This window comes from Bos taurus, chromosome 11 (genome assembly GCF_002263795.3).
Source record: "Bos taurus isolate L1 Dominette 01449 registration number 42190680 breed Hereford chromosome 11, ARS-UCD2.0, whole genome shotgun sequence".
Lineage (NCBI taxonomy): Eukaryota > Metazoa > Chordata > Mammalia > Artiodactyla > Bovidae > Bos > Bos taurus.
Window position 1 is genome coordinate 33,221,664 of NC_037338.1, and position 25,250 is coordinate 33,246,913.

The following is a 25,250-nucleotide window of genomic DNA, read 5'->3' on the forward strand; positions in this document are numbered from 1 at the left end:
GCACTGAACATTTACTGTGTACCAGAAACTCTGCAATGTCCTTTTCAAGTATTTTCATGTGGCTGTCACTGACACACAAAAATGCCTACATGATAGCATGCTTATCATTATACCAATTTTACAGATGAGAAAACAGAGCAGTTGAACACTAAGCCCAAAGTCATACTGTTAGTAGATGGCCTTGACCTCAGGCATCCAGGCTGTAGAGCACGCGTGCACAGATAGCCTATGACACATTGTCTGCAAAGGTGGTTCACTGAAGGAGGGAAGAAACGAGCATCATGAACCTGAAAATCAAATCATGTAAACACAACTCAGGATCAATAAACACAAAATGCTCAAGAGCTTGATTTGTTGTATTCCTAATTTTTCAGTAAATGATGGAAATAAGTCCCTCATCTCGTAAGAGAAGCACAGCTGTAACACTTCCTGCTGAAGGTATGAATCCTGTGTTTATAAACTCAAAGAGAACTTCTCTCAAAGGTCAACTGTCTGTAAGTTGCTATTGTGATTGATTAAACAAACAAGACACCTGGTAACTTCCTGCTTCTCCTTGTTTCAAAATACAGATTTGTGGGAAAAACACAGGTATCAGACCAGCTCCTATGAAAACTATTCTGACAAACCTAGAGATAAGTTATTTCCATTAGAGTAATTTAACTATCCTGAAGGACTCCGGAAGCAAAATATTTATTTGAGGTGGGAAAAATTACATTCTTTCCTTCTCCTATTCTAGTAGACTTTACCAGGTTTTCCTGTGTCCATAACTCGGTTTACTTTAAAAGAGAGAGAACCTAAACTTTCTAGAATGTAACATAACTTCACTAAGTTAACCATGAGGAAATGTAGCCTTAGAGGGAGAGTGAGGAGGGAAGGGAATCCTCTCAAACATAAGGGAGTTGATAAGCTGTTGATTGGAAAGGAAAAGTATAATCTCCTAGGGGCATATCTATCTTTTCTCATTTCTACTTATTTTCTTGTCATCACCACTCAAGGGAAGAGGGGAGTAGAAGATTTCCTGCCAAACAATGCTTTAGTACCAGCTGAAGGCTGGTGATTGTAACTTAATTCAGTATCCTATATACAGATTCCAGGGAGGGGCGTACCGAGGAGACAATGCGTACAGGATACCAAATGATGATGTCTCTGCATGTAGTGACAAAGCCAACTGGAACCCATGTATTCAGAATAGCAAGGAACTTGAACAGTATTTCAGTCATGCTTCTTGGAAGAATCTCATAAAAATCTGAGTATCAGAGTGGAGGGTTTCAGAGGTGGAAGCAGGTGAAAACAATAATAATAACAGTGAGAATGTTTTAAGCTTTCAGAAGCTCAAGGGAGCGGAAGATACTATGAGACAGGAATGGAAAGATACTGACATATAAAATAGATGTGTACTAGCAATATCTTTAATTCTTTGCCATTGATCACATGAGAAATCAAAGTTAACAGTCTCATGTGTCTTTCTACCCAGAGGGAGGAAGGAAATTTTGAATGACCTGGCCTTTTTTTTATCCGGGCAGATAATTAGACAATTAGAGCTCATCATGAGCTACAACAAAGCTCTCAACTGTCATGAATCACAGTCATGCTCAATTTAAAAGAAGTTTCATAAGAATGAATTGCTTTTTAAAGAATATATCGCTTTCACATTTCTTCCAGGAACCACAGAAATTAGGGAGAACTAGGGAAGAGAGATTTCTATCCATCAGAAAGAACAGAAATGATATTTAACGTGCTTGGCTAAGCGTCTTCCCTCTGATTTATGGGTTGAGGTACTGCTTATATGGATAAGATGGGGTTGAGGAGAGGAAACTGAAATCGTGATCTGAGAAGCACCTATAACAGAGGCGCCAAAACTGCCTATGAAAATGCATATCCTGACTAATTCTAAAATACTGACTCTCAGAAGAAAGCCCTCCAATTTTTTATTTTTTTAAAATCTCCCTCCCCAGGGACTGACAGCATCCTTAAGTGAAGCAACAGAGGGCAGAAAAATCCACATGGGTAGATGGGGTAGGCAAAACAGGGTTATAGGTGTCCTTAGAAACCAAACAAGGCTACAGGATTTAACAAAGTTACATAATACTTCTAGTGTTAATAATGGAATATGCTAGAATTAATCTCACACGGAATGAGATGACATCAGTTAACATGGTTTGCCGTCGCCTAATCTCACCTATGAACGTTTTAAGGGTATTTCTTTTGGATAAACTCCCACGGTTAGATAAACTCCACAAAAGCCGGTCACCATGGTCACCAAATGGGGTCAATTATTGGAACTATATTATTTCTCCAGTGCAGATATACAGATTATAAGGGCCCTCATACTGGACAGGGTAAAGTCCAGCATCACTAAACTCTTAGCAATATACTAATTAGTGAAAGTCATAACTGAATAAAACAGTACTGGGAGATTTATCTAAAGGAATGAACCAATACCCTTGCCCATAACCAGCCATTTCAAGGGTGGGAAAACCACTGAAAAACACCTGAGTAAAAGTAAAGTTAATTGAATAACTTGAATACAATGACTAGACAAAGGACTTCTGGTTTTTGAATATCCTGAGAATTTGGGCAACTACATCAGTTAATTTCAAGGAGCCCACAAGCTGACAGCAGCTGTCCAAGGAATTTGTTTAAGTCCTGCCTAGTCAAAGTTGAGAGACAACACAGCCATCACAGCCACAGGGGAAAATGCATGAGCACTTTAATAGTATCTGCCTTAAACACTAAATTTAAAAATGCCCTAGGTTGTACAGTGGTATGTGTTTTGAAATGTACTACTTTAGTTGGTTTCACACAATAATACATCTTTATTATCCCAGCATCTTGTACCATAATCATTTTTATATCTTCTCCCCCAAATAAATTGTAAACTTGACTGTAGAACGAATTTTAAAATCTAAAGTGTCCAGTATTCGGGTAACATTATAGTACACATCAAAAAGTCCTTCTAAATGTTTATTTGGTAGAGAGGATTTGTATCAGACATTTCAATGAACGTGAATGTAGTAACTACTAGTTTTCTGGTACTAGGCTAAGGCCCTGGGGACAAAAACATGAATAGAAAATAGTTCCTGCCCTTGAGAAGGTCACAGTCTAGTAGAAAAGAAAATCTCTGAATATATTACAATATTATGGTAAATGTCTTTGCTAAACAACAAATATTCCTTGAAAATGAACAGTTCCTTGAATAACGCATTCAGATTTTCATGTTTGTTTGAATTTAACTATGCTATGTAATTTACATTATTAATGCATTCTAACTCTGGGCCATACATGTAATACAAATAGTAGAATGTAATTAAAGCTTGTTTTATTATAAATATGCCCAAGTATATAGCTGCACACTAAAGAAACACTGAAAGAATTCAGATTTATAATTGTGAGTGTTGAATTATATCAGGTGGTATAATTCTGGCTTATAATTTATCATACTCTCATTTGTTGATATAAAGACATTATTTTAAAAAAACACTAACTGTACTTCTAATTCTAAACATGATTTCTTCCCTGAATTTCTGCCCAGACCTGGGGGTTGTGCATTTTCAGAAACGTGCACCCAACTCCTTTTCCCATGAATCTGATGTGAGAAGGAATGTTGAGACCATTGTTTGGGCTTTTCTGAAGTCTTTTTCTTACCAAGTGTAAGAAGTATGTGAAATGTTCTAATGAAAATGGTATTGAGCTCAGACATAAGGAGGTAAAAATCGTAGCTGAAAATGGTAACTAACAGAAAAAACAACTAATAGATAACTTCAGACAAGAAGCCAATTCTATTTAGGCTCTGTTCCTTTATAACAGAAAAGCACTTAACTAGGAAGTCTCTAATGTCACCTCTTGCTTTAAGACTCAAGGATTCATTGATGAGCAGTATTCTCAGAGATTTTACATGAGAAAGACAGCTGGTTACAGCTGGGTCATTGACAATCTAGTGAGACTCACACACTGAGAATCCACAGCTCCCTCAACTTCACACTCATCAGCCACTCTCTCATCCAATTCCCAAAAGGCATTTGGATTCAGGAATCTCAGCTGGCAAAGCAACAAGCACAGCAAACAACAGACACATGCATCCAACAATAGCCTGAACCTGACGACCAAAACTTCTATTGGGATTTTTGGGACATGGTCTCAGCTATCTAGCTTCCTAGAAAATAAAGCGGGTGGCAAGTGCTAACAACTTGCTGCTGCTAAATTGCTTCAATCGTGTCCGACTCTGTGCGACCCCTCTTAAGTTTCCCTAAAAACAGGTAGAGGAAAAACTGTAAATTTTTATTTCACATCATTTTTTAAGGTTTTGGCATAGATGGGAGATATACCTACGGTTTCTACGCTCTGCTTTATTAACTTTTTTTTAATTTTATGGATCATGTTTCAGATTTATTTAGGTATATACACTAATCATGACATTCCTCTGCATATTTTTTTTTTTTTTTGCTGCACAGCATGCAGGATCTTAGTTCCCTCACCAGGAACTGAATCCACATTCCTTGCATTGGAAAGGCAGAGGCTTAACCACTGGACCACCAGGAAGACCCTGGGTTCAGCTTTAGAGATGCTCCTTTTCCATACTGTCACTCAGTTATCTTGCATTAGACAGAACCAAAGGTATTTCTTCCAATTCTACAAAGCAGCCCCTGAAATCTGCAGTTAAGTAACAACAGGCGAAAGCAAGCCTACGGATCACAGACGGGTTATCCAACTCAATCACAGACATTCCCTAATTTCCAGCAAGGAAACCTGCTGTCTCTCTAATGCACCAACATCATTCTCTTGGGGCAAGGTCTGGTTTCTCTGGGTATCTTATTTGTAGACATATTACAATTTTTTGTAAATGCATATGTAGTAAAAAAAAAAAAAAAAACAAGAAACAATACAGAGTGGTGTGTTTAAAGAGATGAAGTGAGAACTTGCTTTCTCTGTGTTTATTTTCCCAAGGTTTCTCATCCCTTTGCAGAATGAGATTCCAGCTTTAGAGACATTAAGAAACCAGTAACCATGGGACACGTTGCCTGGAAACAGCCTGATTACAACCAACTCACTCAGCTATGAGGAAATTCTACCTGACCCTTTAGGACCATTTGTCAAGCCTTATTATGATGATAAAGAAAATTTATACTTTTGTAAAGCCTTCAAAAATTATTGCCATGAAACTGAGAAATCCGGGCATCTGCTTTGGGGAAGAAATGGGAAGTTAATATGACCATCCAGTGTCAAAATTTGACAGCCAGGATGAAAATAAAGAAAAATTAGTTCAGCATCATGCACAGAATTCAGAAATCAAAAACCCAAACCCAACGCTGAGCAAATCATGTCTGGGAATTGTACTGTGTGCCATGGGGGTTAGAAGCCAAGGCAGTCAGAAAGTCACTAATAAAGGGCTTTTGTATTCTGCAGCAGTGCTGCTTAACTTGTACTTCCTTGTACATCTACTGCAGAACTTTCAATCAGATGCTGCCATTAACAGCTGCTTTGAAACATACACCAGTTGGTTCTGTGGTGCCCTGACAGTTGGACAAGATTTGTTAGGGAAATCACATTACAAAAACATTGCACAAGTTTAGCAAAATCTAAGAATGTCTACACAATTTTTAAAAATCATTAATGATCAGTCTCAGAAAATAAGACATTTTTTTTTTACTTTAGTGGAATAATGTTTTACAGCTCCAAGACTATGTGCATATGTGTGTGTATAATTATAGATAGATAGCTAAACATATAAATAAATAGATTTTTATTCATTCAACATAGATGGATTTATAAGGACACAACAGAGAATCCTGGTTCTACTAAAAGATTTATCTTGCTATTGATCCACTCACAGTTACATTAGACTATGGTGCATCTCACAGGACAGCTCAGATGTGGCCCGGCACCCACCTTAATACAAGCTTTGCCATTGGTTGAATCCATGATCAATTTCTAGGCACATCTATTACACTCTGGAATATAGAGATGCTTCCCTGGTGGCTCAGACAATATAAGGATGCATGTTTCAGCAAAACTCAACTATTGCTGTTTTTAACTAAATTATGTTATCTCAGTTGTAGGAAATGAATGTGGTCCATTCGTTGCTGCTGCTGCTGCTGCTGCTGCTGCTGCTGCTGCGTCGCTTCAGTCGTGTCCATTCGTTAACTGTAGGTAAATGCTCAATACTTGAGAGCAACAGAGAATTGTGGAGAGTGAAGCTCCTAGCTTAAATTTAGCTGTAAGTGCCAATGAAAGTAAACAAATTTTACTTTGAAAGGACTGTTTCTCAATCCTTCACACATCCATAGCACTCCTGAATATAGCTCCAGGCTAAAGTGCTGGCTCTCTAGACCCCAGGTTTCAGGGAACATGCCTTGATTTTATGTGAAGCCTTGGTACTTATCTCAGTCCTAGCACTCAGTGGATACTCATGAAACCTCTGCTGAACTGAATCAGGCACCATTATTGTCAAAGTAACAGACTATGCAATTATACAGCTGACCAAGACAGACATGAAAAGAAAAGAAGGCTATAGATTGCTCTAAACAGATGTAAGGATGATGGTGGGAAATTACATGGGAAAACAAAGTAAGCCACTACAAGAAACTTTCTGTTGATTTTCAGTTTCCATTTTCACCACCCCATGTCATTCACATCATATATTATTGTCAGAATAATTCTCTCCAAACACAAAATCCCAATACTACTCAGGTGCTAAAGAAAATAATGAATTCATAAATGAATGAATAAAAAGACTTCTGTTCACAAGCAACTTACAAACTGGTTGCCTAGATGGAAATAACACATGATGTTTTTAAGAAAATATGAGTTGAAAGAAAAGTTCAGTGTGAGTTGAACTGTCCATAGAAGTTACCAAGGTTAGAAGGGATTTGAATCAGGTCTATTCATTTTAATGAATAAAAGGCTCAAACTTAGGCTAATCCCAGTTAGGCAAGAAACATAATCAAAACATAGAGATAAGAATTTGAATAGTACATTAGGAAAGATATGAAGATACATTGGGAGGCAGATTACTGATAAGAATATGAGTTTTGATTTGAATCGTGGATTGTATGAAGTATATCTTCCCATGAAGAAAGTATTAAAAAGGATGTTATGAGTTGCCAGGAATACACAATAAAGGCTATTTGTGGATTAGGCTGCATTTGGGATGAACTTGGGACATTCATTTATTCACCAAATATTTTTTGAGCACCTATTACGTCTTATTCACTGGAGATGAGCAGAAAACAGAGAGACTCTCTGCCCTGATAAAACTTACATGGAGGAGGGAGGGAAGGCACAGATGAAAACAAAGTAGACAAGTAAGTAGATAATCAAAGGTCAGCTAGTGATAACGGTTAAAGTAGGGTATGCATCTCAGAGAATGGGTAGGGGGAAGCTGTATTTTCAAATATTAAAATTTTACCATCCTCCTAAATAGCTGGCATAGATATGAGCATATAATAGACAATAAAGAAATGCAGCTGACTGAAGTACTGCAAGTTTGACTAAGATTCTTGGGATCAATGAGATACAAACTTTGTCGAAATCAGATCTACAGGAAATGAGTCAACATTCCCTGATATTCATGCCTAATACACAAAAGGTTGGGCCCAGCCCAACTTAACCTAAAGATGAGGATTTCTGAAATAGGCTCCATCAGTATACAAAGGCTGTACTATAGCAGCATTTTTTCCACATCATTTAGAGCAAGTTGCTGATAGTGAACAAGAAATATTCATTAAATATTTGTTAAATATTTATTATTTTAGTCTTTATCCATGTGTTATAAAGACTAAAATAATAAATGATGCTCACAATATTGACTTTCCCATTAAAAAAAATTAAACTCAAAAGTCAGAAAAAAGATTGGAGGGTAATGATATCGGAATTAACTTGGGTTTATGAAAAATTTACATAGAAGTTCAGGGGCTCCTGTGACATGTGGAACTTGAACGAAAGGAAGGCTGCTTGTATACATGTTCAGGCTGTCATGGCTCTGAGGTCCTTTCAGAGCAAGACATATGAATGTGATTTTCCCATCACAGAGCCTAATTGGTCCTGACTCATCTTTGGTCAATGGTTGAATTTCCCATATCTCCAATACCATCCCTCAAATATATAGTCTGATGCTCACACAGTGAAAACTTCCTGTGCACAAAACTAGCTGGTCCAAGTGGGAAAGAGCAGTGTGAGGCGGCTGTATTTGCACTGTGACTTCTCTAAGTTAATGCCTATAGGTAGTGGGTGTTCTGTTAGGCATAGCATAAAGAGGTTAATTCAATGCCCTACAAACAAGGACAACAGGAGAACCCTGTCCTTATACTGTCAAATAAAGAGCAGTTCAATTACTTGATAAGATGAAGAAAACACTTTCCTTTCTCACTGTGCCCCATTCCTGCAGGAAGTTTATTAGTGAAATGTACTATTAAATCCCAGCTATACAGTGGAGAACAGCTACTTCACCTGTTTCACTTCCATTACCCAGGAGAATATGTCTTGTTTCTACAATATTACAGCAATTTGAACTCTATAGTATTTCAGTCATTCTCAACTTGGTTCTTGTTAGCACCATCCCCTAATTCCCTGAGAAAACCCCTTGCTCAAAAAATCTTGTCTTCAACTGCCTCAACCTTAGTCCAAAGGGCCTCTCTTTGTTCATAGCTCTTGACATGCATTATTATCTGCCAATGAAACACAGTGTATAAGGAGTTAAATGTTTTCACAAGCAAACCTATGTTCCTTTCCCTTTGCAGGGGAGGGAGATAAATAAGGGAAATAAAAAAAAAAGAAAGCTGCCAGACAGAAAGCCTGAAATAAATGACCTGCACCACCCATAGCTGAATTCTACCTCTTCCCATAATGTTTCATAAGAGAGAATCAATAAAAGCTGAATCTGAAACATTGGTGCAGGGTAGTAGCTAAGCTCAGTGAGCTCCCAAGTTAATCCTGTGTTCTCAAAAGCAGTATGTGTAAATCCCTTCACCTTTCAGGGGATGAGCTCACTACATAAACTGGCCTGTTTTTTGACCTCAAAATCCAGGTAGGACAGGGTTGGGGGTGGCAGAAGCAACTAGAGGGAAGCTTTCCAGGCCATTTGTTCTAAACTGAGATACTTTGGCAGAGGGAAGGATGAGGTTGAGTTTCCATGGCCCTGAGCTGGGTCACACAGCTGGAGTTAGACTTTGCTCAACACAAATGTCTTTCACTCACCACAAGCAACACAAAGACTGTGAAAGAACACTGCCAAGGAACAGGCCAATTGCCCCCGGCCATTTTCATTATCTAGGCTACCTAGTAAGGTAACCCTCATACAACCTGGCTGCTAAATTAACTTTCATATCAGTGTACACCCTTTTGTCTATGACTACTTGATTAAAATATGCAATTAAAATAGAACAAAGACTAAAATAAATGTCAGTGACATGAGGCTTCATATTTTTATTTGTAGTAGAGGATTTAAAAATCACATTATATTTGTTCTCTTTAATGATATTGTTGCCTTACAGAAAAACATTCATTTGCATATTAAAATTTCATCACCATCATGAAAAAAAAGCCTCCTTTGAAACTTGAGATTAAATTTACTAAAAGACCCCCCAAGAATCTGTGCTGAAGCAACTCAAGTGAATAGATTGAAGCATAAAATTAAATATATTTTAGACAGGTTGATTTGAGGACATTTAATACATTTGAATAATATGCCTGTCTTCTCATTTAGAGTTGTTTAACCTTATGGAATTCTCTGAAGTAGCAGTAAATAACTGTTGTGTATGTATGACACATTAAAAATGTACATGTTTATATTTGAGGCTGTATTTTAGCTGATTGTGAATTCCCCTGGAAAGTATTTTTTAAATAAAATAATGTTCATCCAATTTCTACGAAATGCATGGCATATGTTATACAAAAATTGAATGTCATGAAGGGAACTGTAAATTATATCAAACTGATATATGAATAATCAGCTGATTAAAGGCATGCATTTAATATGTATTTTGCAACAGAATTCCAGCTTTTATAGGCATCTTGGACTGGAAAAGCAGACCATTAAACTGCATTGGCACCCTGATGACTCAAGCCCTAGTTCCTTATGAAAGCCTATGGACAGTTTAGATATATCACTTTCATCTCATCCATAAATAGTTTATAAATCACCATTTATAAATCCTTGTTGTAGTGAAAATTATTATATATCATAGATATTTTTCATCCCCATTCTGAATCACCAATGAAATTTCTAAACTACCTTTCAGATGTCTAAATTAAAACAAACAAACAAAAGCAAAGACAAAATGAAAAACACACACACAACTTAATACATGTATCTGTTCCTATCAATAACATATTTCTTCTCTTGCCTCATCTTCATTGCTGCTGCTGCTGCTGCTAAGTCGCTTCAGTCGTGTCCAACTCTGTGCGACCCCATAGACGGTAGCCCACCAGGCTCCGCCGTCCCTGGGATTCTCCAGGCAAGAACACTGGAATGGGTTGCCATTTCCTTCTCCAATGCATGAAAGTGAGAAGTTAAAAGTGAAGTCGCTCAGTCGTGTCTGACCTTAGCGGCCGCATGGACTGCAGCCCACCAGGCTCCTCCGTCCATGGGATTCACTATTAGTATACAAACTCCTAAGTGCAAGATCGTTACTTCCCCTCTCCTCTACTCTATCCCCTGCCTTAAGCACAAATTAAACAGAACATAAACAGACAATATAATTTGCCTCATTATAGTTCAATGATGGTCTGATTTCCTGTGTGCTAAGAATGTTTCCTTTACTGTATTTTAATATCTATCCAGGCCATCTAATAATATAGTCCAACAGGTAATATACAGCTTTCCCAAATGAATATGATTCTTAAACAGTGACAGAATTGTTCTCTTCTTATTGTGTGAGGCCCCAGAGGACTGTCAAAATCTTAGCAATACTGTATTTTCTTTGCTTCTGTGCCATTTTAACAATTTCTTCCCCTGGAATAATCTCATCTTTTCTTTAGATTTGTGTTTCTCAACCACCTGATGAATTTAGATTCTATAGAGATTTCCTTGTACTCCTGTTTTATTGTGACCTGAAACACAACTACTTTATTATTTATAATCAAATGTTAGAGTTCTTGTGTGTCAGTAGCACATGCTCTGAGAATTTCTAAATTTCCATATTAGGACCTTGCAGATAACAAACAAAAGTATAAATATTAACTACTGGTTGAGCTTTGCCTTTAAAGATGTAGGGGCTGATATATTAGCAGAGACTCTCGGGATTCTGTCCAGGCCATTACTACCAGTAACAGAGAGAAGTCTTTCCAAGAAAAAATTAATGAATAAGTTGAAAAGAAGAGCAAAATGTTTTTCATCCACCAAAAAATTCTTTGCCACATTATTTATGTTTGTACTTTTGTCTCAAACATTTTCATTGTCTTTGTAGTCTCTTGCTTGAAAGTCAACTCTTCCACATAAACATCCCCAAGTTCACTCAAGGTGATTCTTTTCTGTTGGAATAGGAACCATTATCTCTAAACATTCATTTCTGTGTTGCTTAACTGGGTGTGGTATGGTTGTGTTGGCACTGTAATAGGAAAACTTCACAGTCTTTGACCTGTAGATGCTTGAAATCTAGAGATGAAGTAAATATTCCAAAATATTACTGTGGATTCAAAACATAATGGGCCATTTAAAATAATACCAGGAACAAATTGACTGTCATTTTGACAGTACTGAGAACAACATATGTCCCTTCACATTTCGGCTTCTGTTGGATCATTAGGCACAAATTCAAACAATTCCAAGAAAAAACTTATAAACAAAAATTTGAAATAAAATTTGGATGTAAAACATCAAGACTTACAAACACGTTTTAGAGAATGATTTACTTTATGAAACAATTTGGTCTGCACATTTCAAATAATATATTTTTCTACCAGATTAAAGTGGGTTTAAATGTATTATCATTTATAAGTAAAATCGATATAGATTCAGGATTTGCTAGGAATGCTGAGAATATACAAAGGGAGATCCTTCTTTGTGCTACAGGAATCTTTTATGGTAATCCCTGATCCATTATTTTGGAATATTTATGATTTTTTAAATGATGTATCAAGCTTTTGAGCCACCAATAGCAACTTTTCCATTTGACTAAACATCCCAGCACACCAACAATGGACAGAAACACTTTTTACCATCCCCTTCACCCCACAGAAACACATATAAGTACTCATGCAAATAGACAGAATTTCATTTAAAATTATATGACAATCCAAGTAAAGCCCATGTTTCATTTTTATGAAACCACACCCACAAGTCCCCAGGTCACTTTTAGTTATGGCGTTGGGAGAAGTTTTCTGTTGAGATTTTACCCCTGCCACATTAGAGGCAGAATTCAATATTCTGCAGCCCCAAAGGCCAGTGTTCACCAATTCTAGTCTCATTCAAGCAAACTGTATAACACTCTAATGCCAGGTCTGAAAGCACATAACTATCTGCTGTAATCAAAGGTTTAAATGACCATTTATTTCATCTTGTATCTGCCTGAGGAAATCCGTTACCAGCCTATTTTCTCCCCTTAGAGTAAGAACATTTGCATGCTTGCAGACAAAGGTAACTATTTCAAATGATATATATTCTTCAATGGTGAATATTTGCTTTTTAAATACAGAGAGTAGAGATCTAGTTATTATTATGGGATTTTACATATTGCTCAAATGAACTGCCAAGAAAAGCCTCTAAGAAATAAATTGCCTTTATGTAATATTACTTTTAATTTCTTCTAGCAAATGGGATAAGAGGTTTAAGTGGGTTAAAGGAAATCAAGTAAACATATTTATGGAATACAATTTTTCATGGTTAAAAGCCTAAAAGCAAATATTTCACAGCTTACTAAGAATGTACCAGGGGACCAGGAGAGGCTTTTGTAAGACAGAGAGTTGATTTTTAGAATGACTTACAGGTTACAACAAAAAGCTGCTGATACATTTTAACAAGCAGGCCTAGGGGGCCCAGACCTTGTTTGCTAGCACTGGCTGTTTAGCTTCTGCAAAGTTTTTGTAACCATTTTGGAAACCAAATACTGTAGAACAAAAGCTTTCCTTCCATTCAGTATCCAACTGCATCTGGTGTTACAGGAGCATCAGAAGAGCACTTTAAAGGGACAATATCAACACATTTGAGTTTCTACTAGAGAACGATATGAAATAAAATATTTTATAGTATCTAAGTATCTTAAAGGTCTGAGTTCTAACCCATATACACTTACAAAAGTCAGAAAATCAGGGTGATGAAATAAGACTGCTGGAGGAATGGGTCTTGGGCAACTCAAATACATTCTGAGTCTGGTTGCTCTAGTTGGTAAAAGGGGATAATAATGTGTCTCTACTGCCTCTTTGGTTCACTATAACAAAAGCCTGATTGTGAAAATGCTTTAAATTGTACACAATCTACACAAATATTAGATGATACTATCATTTTCATTTTTCCCTACTAATACTGCAGCAGATTACTGAGTAGGACCTATATACTGTGTTTTTAATAACATAACTGGGAAGGAGAAGGTAGGATTGTAGACACCTCTTTTTTTTTTCACACTTGATGAGATTCTGAAATACAATCAGTCACCAAACTCCTCAGACACATTTAGCAGCATCAGAAGCAGCTGCTGCTGACAATCATGTCTTCTTCCACAGGGACTGAGGGTGTTAAAACAATGAGTCATTACAGGTGCATCTACTTCTCTTCATTCAAAGGATGGAATGAAAAGAAGATGAAATTCACCCAGCCCAATATTTTTAAAACAGAAAGAAGGGATCAAGCAGAAAAGACATTTCCCAGTAATTTGCAAGGGCAGAATTCACTTATATTCAATAATAAATTATAATGTATTATTTATAAATCAATAATTTAGTAATTATTTTTTAATATTCTGCTACTCTACTAGGTATTGCCCCAAATTATTAAGAGTTGCCTGACTTTAAGAAAGATGTTGTTTAATATTAATAATAATATTAATATATTGATAGCATACATTAATGATAATATTAATATATTGATAACATACAACTATATTAATATTATTATTAATGTATGCTATCAACTAGGAGAAGGCAATGGCACCCCACTCCAGTACTCTTGCCTGGAAAATCCCATGGAGGGAGGGGCCTGGGTGGGCTGCAGTCCATGGGGTCACTAGGAGTCCGACACGACTGAGCGACTTTACTTTTACTTTTCACTTTCATGCATTGGAGAAGGAAATGGCAACCCACTCCGGTGTTCTTGCCTGGAGAATCCCAGGGACGGTGGAGCCTGATGGGCTGCCGTCTATGGGGTCGCACAGAGCTGGACACAACTGAAGCAACTTAGCAGCAGCAGCATACAACTATATTAATATTATTATTAAGGTATGCTATCATCTAGGAGAAGGCAATGGAAACCCATTCCAGTACTCTTGCCTGGAGAATCCCACGGACAGAGGAGCCTGGTAGGCTGCAGTCCATGGTGTCTCGAAGTCAGACGTGACTGAGCGACTTCACTTTCACTTTTCACTTTCATGCATTGGAGAAGGAAATGGCAACCCACTCCAGTGTTCTTGCCTGGAGAATCCCAGGGACGTCGGAGCCTGATGGGCTGCGGTCTATGGGGTCGCACAGAGTTGGACATGACTGAAGCGATTTAGCAGCAGTAGCAGTAGCAGCATACAACTAATTCTATTTCCAGGGACAACTTTTGTGAGACAACAGATAAACGCAAAAGGCAACTGGATTTTTTTTAAAAAGGTGGTAAGATTATAAAAGGTTTTAATGAAAGTGACAAAGGAGATGATCTTTAAGATAATTCTGAATGATTTTTAAGATCCTGGTAGGAAAAACATCTATAAAGACAGAAATATGAGGTTGAAATTGTTTCAGGAGTATCCTGCTACTGTTTTCCTATCCTCCTATACCTGCACTGCTGCTGCTGCTGCTAAGTCGCTTCAGTCGTGTCCGACTCTGTGAGACCCCAAGGACGGCAACCTACCCGTCTCCGCCGTCCCCGGGATTCTCCAGGAAAGAACATTGGAGTGGGTTGCCATTTCGTTCTCCAATGCATGAAAGTGAAAAGTGAAAGTGAAGTCCCTCAACCGTGCCCGACTCTTAGTGACCTCATGGACTGCAGCCTACTAGGCTCCTCCATCCATGGGATTTTCCAGGCAAGAGTACTGGAGTGGGATGCCATTGCCTTCTCCGCCTATACCTGCACATATTTATGCAAAATGCTAATATTCATTCATTACAACAGGAACAGGGAAAACTTATGTTTAATTTTTTTTTCTTTTAAACTGGCAAATTGTACATTAGAGACCCTATTGATTCAAAATGCAACAGTTTATTATACACTGTAATATGTGTTTTTAGACATTTTTAAAAGTGCAAATACACAACATGAATTTCACATATAAATCCTCTACCCCAAAGATGTTAACATTTTGATGTATATCCTTCAAGACTGTATCTGGGTATCTGATGCACAGCATAGTGATTATAGTCAACAGTACTCTATTATTAACTTCAAAGTTGCCAAGGTTCTAGATCATAACTGTTCTCATCACAAAAAGAAGTGATAATTATGTGATGTGATAGATGTGTTCCAACAAAGGTCCGTCTAGTCAAAGCTATGGTTTGTCCAGTAGTCATGTATGGATGTGAGAGTTGGACTATAAAGAAAGCTGACCACCAAAGAATTGATACTTTTGAACTGTGGTGTTGGAGAAGACTCAAAGGACAGAAATGGTATTGACCTAACAGAAACAGAAGATATTAAGAAGAGGTAGCAAGAATACACAGAACTGTACAAAAAAGATCTTTACGACCCAGATAATCACTATGGTGTGATCACTCACCTAGAGCCAGACATCCTGGAATGTGAAGTTAAATGGGCCTTAGGAAGCATCACTATGAACAAAGCTAGTGGAGGTGATGGAATTCCAGTTGAGCTATTTCAAATCCTGAAAGATGATGCTGTGAAAGTGCTGCACTCAATATGCCAGCAAATCTGGAAAACTCAGCAGTGGCCACAGGATTGGAAAAGGTCTGTTTTCATTCCAATCCCAAAGAAAGGCAATGCCAAAGAATGCTCAAACTACCACACAATTGCACTTATCTAACACGCTAGTAAAGTAATGCTCAAAATTCTCCAAGCCAGGCTTCAGAAATACGTGAACCATGAACTTCCAGATGTTCAAGCCAGTTTTAGTAAAGTCAGAGGAACCAGAGATCAAATTGCCAACATCCGCTGGATCATCGAAAAAGCAAGAGAGTTCCAGAAAAACATCTACTTCTGCTTTATTGACTATGCTAAAGCCTTTGACTGTATGGATCACAATAAACTGTGGAAAATTCTGAAAGAGATGGGAATACCAGACCACCTGACCTGCCTATTGAGAAACCTGTATGCAGGTCAGGAAGCAACAGTCAGAACTGGACATGGAACAACAGACTGTTCCAAATAGGAAAAGGAGTATGTCAAGGCTGTATATTGTAAGCATACTTATTTAACTTATATTCAGAGTACATCATGAGAAATGCTAGGCTGGAGGAAGCACAAGCTGGAATCAAGATTGCTGGGAGAAATATCAATAACCTCAGATATGCAGATGATACCACACTTACAGCAGAAAGTGAAGAAAAAATAAAGATCCTCTTGATGAAAGTGAAAAAGGAGAGTGCAAAAGTTGGCTTAAAGCTCAACATTCAGAAAACTAAGATCATGGTATCTGGTCCCATCACTTCGTGGCAAATAAATGGGGAAACAGTGGAAACAGTGGCTGACTTTATTTTTCTGGGCTCTAAGATTGCTGCAGATGGTGATTGCAGCCATGAAATTAAAAGACGCTTACTCCTTGGAAGGAAAGTTATGACCAACCTAGACAGCATATTAAAAAGCAGAGACATTACTTGCCAACAAAGGTCCATCTAGTCAAGGCTATGGTTTTTCCAGTGGTCATGTATGAATGTGAGAGTTGGACTATAAAGAAAGCTGAGCACCCAAGAATTGATGCTTTTGAACTATGATGCTGGAGAAGACTCTTGATAGTCCCTTGGGCTGTAAGGAGATCCAACCAGTCCATCCTAAAGGAGATCAGTCCTGGTTGTTCATTGGAAGGACTGATGTTGAAGCTGAAACTCCAATACTTTGGCCACCTGATGTAAAGAGCTGACTCATTTGAAAAGACCCTGAGGCTGGGAAAGATTGAGGGCAGGAGGAGAAGGGGACGACAGAGGATGAGATGGATGGATGGCATCACCGACTCGATGGACATGGGTTTGGGTAGACTCTGGGAGTTGGTGATGGACAGGGAGGCCTGAGGTGCTGTGGTTCATGGGGTCACAAAGAGTAGGACGTGACTGAGCAACTGAACTGAACTGGATTGCAAGGAGATCCAATCAGTGCATCGTAAAGGAAATCACTCCTGAGCATTCATTGGAAGGACTGAGGTTGAAGCTGAAACTCCAGTACTTTGGCCATCTGATGAGAAGAACTGTCTCATCTGAAAAGATCCTGATGCTGGGAAAGATTGAAGGTGGGAGAAGAAGGGGACAACAGAGGATGAGATGGTTGGATGGCATCACCGACTCAATGGACATGAGTTTGAGTACGCTTTGGGAGTTGGTGATGGACAGGGAAGCCTGGCGTGCTTCAGTCCATGGGGTCACAAAGAGTCAGACACAACTGAGAGACTGAAATGAACTGAACTGAATTGATAGATGTGTTAGCTACTGCCATGGTGGTAACCATATTGCAGAGTACAAATGTATCAAAACAATACACTGTACAATTAAAACTTATACAATAGTATTTGTTCACCATATCTCAATAAAATTAATTTTAAAATGAAATGGACTATGTGTGTAAATATAAAATATACATTTATAATAAACATGAATATTTATACATATTGCTTTGTAACCTGCTTTGCTCACTTACCAGGATAATTGAATAACCTTAAACATTATTAAATACTCTAGAATATAACTTTTTAAAGACTTCCTGGTATACTATTATGAAGTCTGTTGTCCATTGGTTTATTTGTTTATATTAGTACATATTCAGGTTACTTTTTTTTTCCTTGCATAAACAACAAAGTATGATTATCTTTCTAGATAATTATGTAAACCTCTAGTTATTTACTCAACAAATTCTAGAAATATGATTATGGGCCTGTTTAACATTGGCTTCCATAATAATTATAATTTTCATCCCATCATCAACAGATTAGCCTTACTCTATATGTGTTCTTTTCAATGTTGGGTGTTTAAATTTTAATCATTTTTTTTTCTATTAACTATATGAAAATAACATTTTCTTCAATTTTGTTTTTCTTTCAAAGCTACTTAATTTGGATATTTTTAAATTTATTACTTATTGTACATGTGATATGATTGATCATCTGTTAAAACATAATGAGTCCACTTGCATATTTTTTCATGTTTGTTTTTCCTGTATCTATCCTCTCACAACTTATAATATCTGGTCCATACCATCCAAGGAGACACTTTTAAATTCAGGATTTTGTATATAATTAGTCTCAAGGAGATTTTACTTAACTTGAAAGTTAGTAAGTTAACTCGCTGCAGTTTCATGAATGCTGATTCCTAGATCGGAAATGAAAGATGTCTCATTACTTTGAGCAAAGTAAAAGCAGTAGCCAGAGTATCAGCATTTTTTGTGCTATTCTGTGAACCCCATTTTCCACAGGGTAATGCAGAGAGCTAGTGGGGGCACCTGTACACACTGTGGGTTGTGATAAAGGAGAGGATTTCTGAGCTTAGGGAACCCCAGTATTTTATACAGGTAGTAAATATTCCTGCCCTTTGCTCTTTATTAAATTGGACAACATACATTCAAGGAGGAAAAACCAAAGATACAATAAAATCTGTGTTCCAAGGACATTCATGATAAAACTTGCTTGAAATGACAGTCTAGGGAAAAAAATAAATAAAAAAAGGTCAGTCAGTGGCTTGCCATGCAAGAGATGCAGCAGAGCAAATGACTCATAGAAAATTGTTTTCAAATACTTATTCCTGAACGTGTAGAAAGAGAGTAAAAGACTGCAATGGAAGAAAGGAGAGTGAATCAAGGGCATTCAGTATCCAAACTTGATTTCTGACTCGGCCCTAACTGTGAACCTTATAACAAAAACGTATGTGTAGAGAAAATAAAAGAAAGGTGGGTCCTGCTTAAACTGGTTTCTGAAGACTTTCTTTGAAGAAAGTTTCCATAGACAGTGATTATAAAGAAAGCTGAGTGCCGAAGAATTGATGCTTTTGAATTATGATGCTGGAGAAGACTCTTGAGAGTCCCTTGGACTGCAAGGAGGTCCAAACAGTCCATCCTAAAGGAAATCAGTCCTGGGTGTTCATTGGAAGGACTGATGTTAAAGTTGAAACTGCAATACTTTGGCCACCTGATGTGAAGAGCTGACTCATTGGAAAAGACCCTGATGCTGGGAAAGATTGAGGGCAGGAGGAAAAGGGGACAACAGAGGAGGAGATGGTTGGATGGCATCACCGACTCAATGGACGTGGGTTTGGTTGAACTCCAGGAGTTGGTGATGGACAGGGAGGCCTGGCGTGCTGTGGTTCATGGGGTTGCAAAGAGTCGGACATGACTGAGCAACTGAACTGAACTGAACTGGGACAGTGATTTTTTAATTTATAAAACAATTGCCTATAGAATTCTTTAAATATCAAGTTCTCCTAATATGATTAGAAAATAAATTAATCTAAGAAGTTTTATACATTTTTTTTTTTTTCTTAGCGTGTTAGTGAAGAGGATGTGCTCAGACCAAATTGCCTCTGTTCAAATCTGGTTCAGTATGCTAGGTTAATGTACTCTAAGTTCCCCCTGTTGTAAAATGGGAATAATGATATATATTCACTCCAGACTCACAGAGATGGTTAAAGGTTTGACTGAATTAAGAGATATACAGTGCTTTTGACAGTGCCTAATATATGGGAAGCACCTTTACTGAGCAACTGTGCTGTGCTCAGTTATGTTTGACTCTTTGTGACCCCATGGACTACAGTCTGCCAGGATTGCTACCATCTAAAATATGATCATTAAGGAGATACATTCTTTTTGCTCTTTTTCTCTCTGAGTACAATTAAACATAAAATGTCTTCTTTTCTTGACTTAGAGAAAAGATGCCAAATGAAGGGAGACTTTCAAAATCTAACTTCAAAAAGAAATGGATCATGGTTTTATTCAAATTATAGGTTATTTCTAAAATTGAGAGAAGAAAAATGATTAAGAAAGTGTTTGATGAATTCCTAAAGTCGCATTATCCATGGCTGCATCATCTATAATAACTTCTTTCATTTCTATAATTTTACATATTCTGCTAAGAGACAGCAAACAAAAAATAATTTCATATAGTTTAAAAAGCTCTGTAATATACTATTTATTTATGCATAACAATGTTTGAATCACAAGGATAGAGTACTAAAATATTCATATTCAGGGGGGACAGTGGGTTGCATGGTTTTCTTTTCCAGCATTTAATCATTATTTCTCCCAGGTTACAGTTGGCTATTTTAAACCTGACACTAGTGACTCTGGTCCTTTCACAAAGATTCTAAACAAGAAGGAAAAAGTCACAATTAAAGAAAAGGTGGTGAACAAAGATGGAGGCCAACTAATGAACAGTGGCTGTTGCAAAGACAAAGCCACTGAACAGTTAAGTGGAGGGAAAGAGACCACTTTGTACAAATTAACCTATATATTTAAAATATTTCTATTATGTTCCAGAGACTAGTACTTTGGGGATGGAGAACAGAAGCTTTGTTTTCTTTCACCACCACCCCTTTCTATTATTATCATTGTGCCCATATTACAGATAAGAAAATTAAATTTTGGAGAAATTCTGTGATTTGTAGAGATCATGCAGGTAGAAAACAATCCACCTGGGACTTGAATCCTGGCATTAAAAAGCCAATTTTCATTATATTGCCTCTGCTGACCCTGAATTTTAGCCAAGTGCTTATTCCTCCAAAGCTTACATCACAAGTGACTTTAATAATTTTTAGCCAACCCAGCCATCAAAGACTAGCCTCATCTCCTGGTTCTCAGCCAGAAGAGGGCTTCTGTTGAACAGAGGGTGTAGCTGAAGCTCTGTGTTGCGTCGGGATCCTTCTGTTAATTTTGGCTCTTCTATTGGAGTTTTCTCAGGCTCTTGGTCTGTGACTCCTTAAACTATTCAGTTCTTCTCCCAGCTAAGCTGGTGTTCATAGACAATAAAACAACATCATAGATCAGGCTGTTCTTTGTATTTTGTCCTGGACATTCTCTGAATCCTCCAGATAAATCACAGGTACAGCAACAAATCTCGGGGAAAAGTGATGGTGTGGGTTTCATTCGAATAGCACTCTCTACCTTCATTTCCACATTGTAACCACTATTCACAGTGCATTGTTATTTAGAACATTTTTCTCTCTAATATGCTAGCTAACATAAATCACTTAGTAGCAGAAAAAGGAGTTTATTGTTCTGCACACATAACCATGGTGCTTCTTTTCCAAGAGGAGAAAAAACTCAAGCTGAACCACTAGTCCCCTACAGACATAAGCATACCCTGTGACTTGGCTTTTCCTTTGACAGAAATTATAGAACTCAAGTAGCTCTTATTCGTGATTGATATATTCGTTATCATTTTACTTACTAACCCAGGCAAGAATGCTAGTAGTAAACTTGGCCTGTTCCTTATTCTTAAGCCTGCATTTACCCTTTGCGCTATTCAATATTTAAAGAACACCCCCAATTTTCTCAAACACATAAGTAACAAATATTCCAAGCTTTGTGAAATCAGGTCAAGCACATCTCTTGCTGAGATCTCAAACCTGGAAAAATTCTGGGGAGGGGGAAAGATGGGGGCGGGGAGGGGGAAAGATGGAGGCGGGCAGAAACATATCTCTTGCTGAGATCTCAAACCTGGCAAAATTCTGGGGAGGGGGAAAGATGGGGGCGGGCAGAAACATATCCAGGTGACCCAGTGGAGGTTTTATTAGTCAAGATTTCTTATAAACCTGTGAGTGTATATATGACTGTCTGTGTGTGGTAGGGCGGGGGTGGGTGGGGAGTGTATGTGTGGAGAAGAGAGATTAATTGATTTATTGTGTCACTCAGTCATGTCTGACTCTTTGCGACCCCATGGACTGTAACCCACCAGGCTCCTCTGTCCATGGAATTCTCCAGGTGAGAATACTCAAGTAGGTAGCCATTTCCTTCTCTAGGGGATCTGGAGAAGGATCAAACCCGGGTTTCCTGCATTGCAGGCAGATTCTTTACCAACTGAATCACCAGAGAAGTCCAACTGATTTAAGGTCTCTTTAACAAATATATTACTGGTATTGCACGAGGCACTGGGGATATAAAATGAACCAGAGTTAGACCCTGACTTTGAAGAAATTAACTCTTTGCTACATTTGAGTCAAAGAGTCAGGTGCAGAAATAAGTTCTTTTACTCCTAGGATATAAATGTGCAGACAGTCACCTGAGGACAAAGAAGAAGGTTATCTGATTTCTAGGTATAAATATTCTTGAAGGAGTGATCCTGGAAAAAGAATGTGGAGGGTGTTCTAGGTAGAGGAAATAGAGGCATGGCAAAGCACAGTAAGTATGGTAAAGCACGATTGATAGCCATTAAGACTGAAAGAGGAACAGAGATCAAATTGCCAACATCGCTGGATCATGGAAAAAGCAAGAGAGTTCCAGAAAAACATCTATTTCTGCTTTATTGACTATGCCAAAGTCTTTGACTGTGTGGATCACAATAAACTGTGGAAAACTCTGAAAGAGATGGGAATACCAGACCACCTGATCTGCCTCTTGAGAAATCTGTATGCAGGTCAGAAAGCAACAGTTAGAACTGGACATGGAAAAACAGACTGGTTCCAAATAGGAAAAGGAGTTCGTCAAGGCTGTATATTGTCACCCTGTTTATTTAACTTATGTGCAGAGTACATCATGAGAAACGCTGGACTGGAAGAAACACAAGCTGGAATCAAGATTTCCGGGAGAAATATCAATAACCTCAGATATGCAGATGACACCACCCTTATGGCAGAAAGTGAAGAGGAACTCAAAAGCCTCTTGATGAAAGTGAAAGTGGAGAGTGAAAAAGTTGGCTTAAAGCTCAACATTCAGAAAACGAAGATCATGGCATCTGGTCCCATCACTTCATGGCAAATAGATGGGGAAACAGTGGAAACAGTGTCAGACTTTATTTCTGGGCTCCAAAATCACTGCAGATGGTGACTGCAGCCATGAAATTAAAAGACGCTTACTCCTTGGAAGGAAAGTTATGACCAACCTAGATAGCATATTGAAAAGCAGAGACATTACTTTGCCAACAAAGGTCCGTCTAGTCAAGGCTATGGTTTTTCCAGTGGTCATGTATGGATGTGAGAGTTGAACTGTGAAGAAGGCTGAGCGCCAAAGAATTGATGCTTTTGAACTGTGGTGTTGGAGAAGACTCTTGAGAGTCCCTTGGACTGCAAGGAGATCCAACCAGTCCATTCTAAAGGAGATCAGCCCTGGGATTTCTTTGGAAGGAATGATGCTAAAGCTGAAACTCCAGTACTTTGGCCACCTCATGAGAAGAGTTGACTCATTGGAAAAGACTCTGATGCTGGGAGGGATTGGGGGCAGGAGGAGAAGGGGACGACAGAGGATGAGATGGCTGGATGGCATCACTGACTTGATGGACATGAGTCTGGGTGAACTCCGGGAGTTGGTGATGGACAGGGAGGCCTGGCGTGCTGTGATTCATGGGGTTGCAAAGAGTCGGACATGACTGAGCAACTGATCTGATCTGAAGACTGACAGCTTGGGGCAAGAAGTGTTACGAGATAAAGTGAGAAACGATTTGATGAAGAGATCATTGAAGACCACATATGCATACTGCAAAGCTTGATATTTAACCTGTAGGTAATAAGACATCATCAAAAGTCTTTAGGGTTGAGTGTGACAAAATCATATATTTTAGGTGAGCTTGTAAAGGATGAGGTGGGGTTCAGATTACAGGAAGGGAATATATCAGGAAACTGATTAAATAGGATCCAAAAGATAGGATAAGGGTCACCTTGGGAAAGGAGATGATAAAAGCAAGGACACGAGGATTCATGAGGGAGACTGTATACATATGCAGATACTTTCTTCTAGGATATGTGGAAAGGGGGCCCATCAGAGGGTATCAGGGCTGAATTGTGTCCTTCCCCAAATTCACATGTGGAAGTCCTAACCTCCAAAGTGTCTGTATTTGGAGACTGGGATTTCAAGGAGATAATTAATGTTAAAAGAGTTCATAAGGTTGGGGCCCTCATCAGATAGTATTAATGTCCTTATAAGACGGAGGGACAACAATCAGAGCCCTGGAATACACTCATTCTCTCTCTCTCTCTCCCTCTGCACACAAAGAGGAAAATATGGAAGAGGACACAGAAAGAAAGCAGCTGTCTTTAAACCAAGAAGAGAGACCTCAATAGAAATCAACCCTAATTGCTGCTTTGATCATAGAAAGCCTGACCTCCAGAACTGTGAGAAAATAAAACCTGTTGTTTAAAGCACCCAGTCTGTGGTATTTTGTGATGATGACATCACAAGCAGAGGATTTTGGCCAAAAATGTGAAATCTAGAAAACACGCAGAGAGAAGATAGAAAAAACAGTGTCATAAACAAAGGTCTGAGTAAGCAGAAATTGTGAAGGAGAGAGGAGAGCAGAGGGAGCTTTTAGTTGATAACTTTGGAGGCTGAAACAGTAGATATGTGAGTTCCTTGGGTCAGAGAGTTCTGGAGTAAGGAGTTATGGATATTTATTTCTGAGGAGACTATCCCAGAAGTGGGACTGGATCAGCTAAACCACTGTCCAAATACTATTGTGCCCTGAGATCTATTTGCATTCCTGGAGGCTGTGTCACAACAAAGTCTGTTGCTTGTCTGTTTTGCCTCCCTGCGCTGTGTGACAGCCACGCCCCCGCCCTTCTCCTGCATCAGCTGGGACAGGCCTTTGCATTTGTACTTGGAAACTGCCAAACAAGCAGAGTGGGAGGACGTGGAGGTGTCAGGATGAGCAGAATGGAAACAGTGACTACAGACACACTCTACATATCTTGGCATGTGATGTTAGTAAACCAGGAAGATTTTGTGAAAAAAAAAAAAAAATATATATATATATATATATAAACCTTTTATATTATCAACCCAATTTATAATATCAAGAAACCTCCTGTGCATGTAATAAGAGCCATCTATT

At 38.3% G+C, this 25,250-nt stretch overlaps 1 protein-coding gene across 18 annotated transcripts in view; it reads right to left on the reverse strand.

Moving 5' to 3' along the window:
* Window positions 1-25,250, reverse strand: part of NRXN1 (neurexin 1) — a 1,252,733-nt gene that overhangs the window by 946,265 nt on the left and 281,218 nt on the right. The window contains 1 exon segment of one of the 18 annotated variants that reach the window (NM_174404.2): window positions 6,684-6,691. The exons of the other annotated variants lie outside the window; for them this stretch is intronic. Within the exon segment in view, the coding sequence (NP_776829.1) occupies window positions 6,684-6,691 (8 nt within the window). 18 annotated transcript variants of the gene reach the window in all.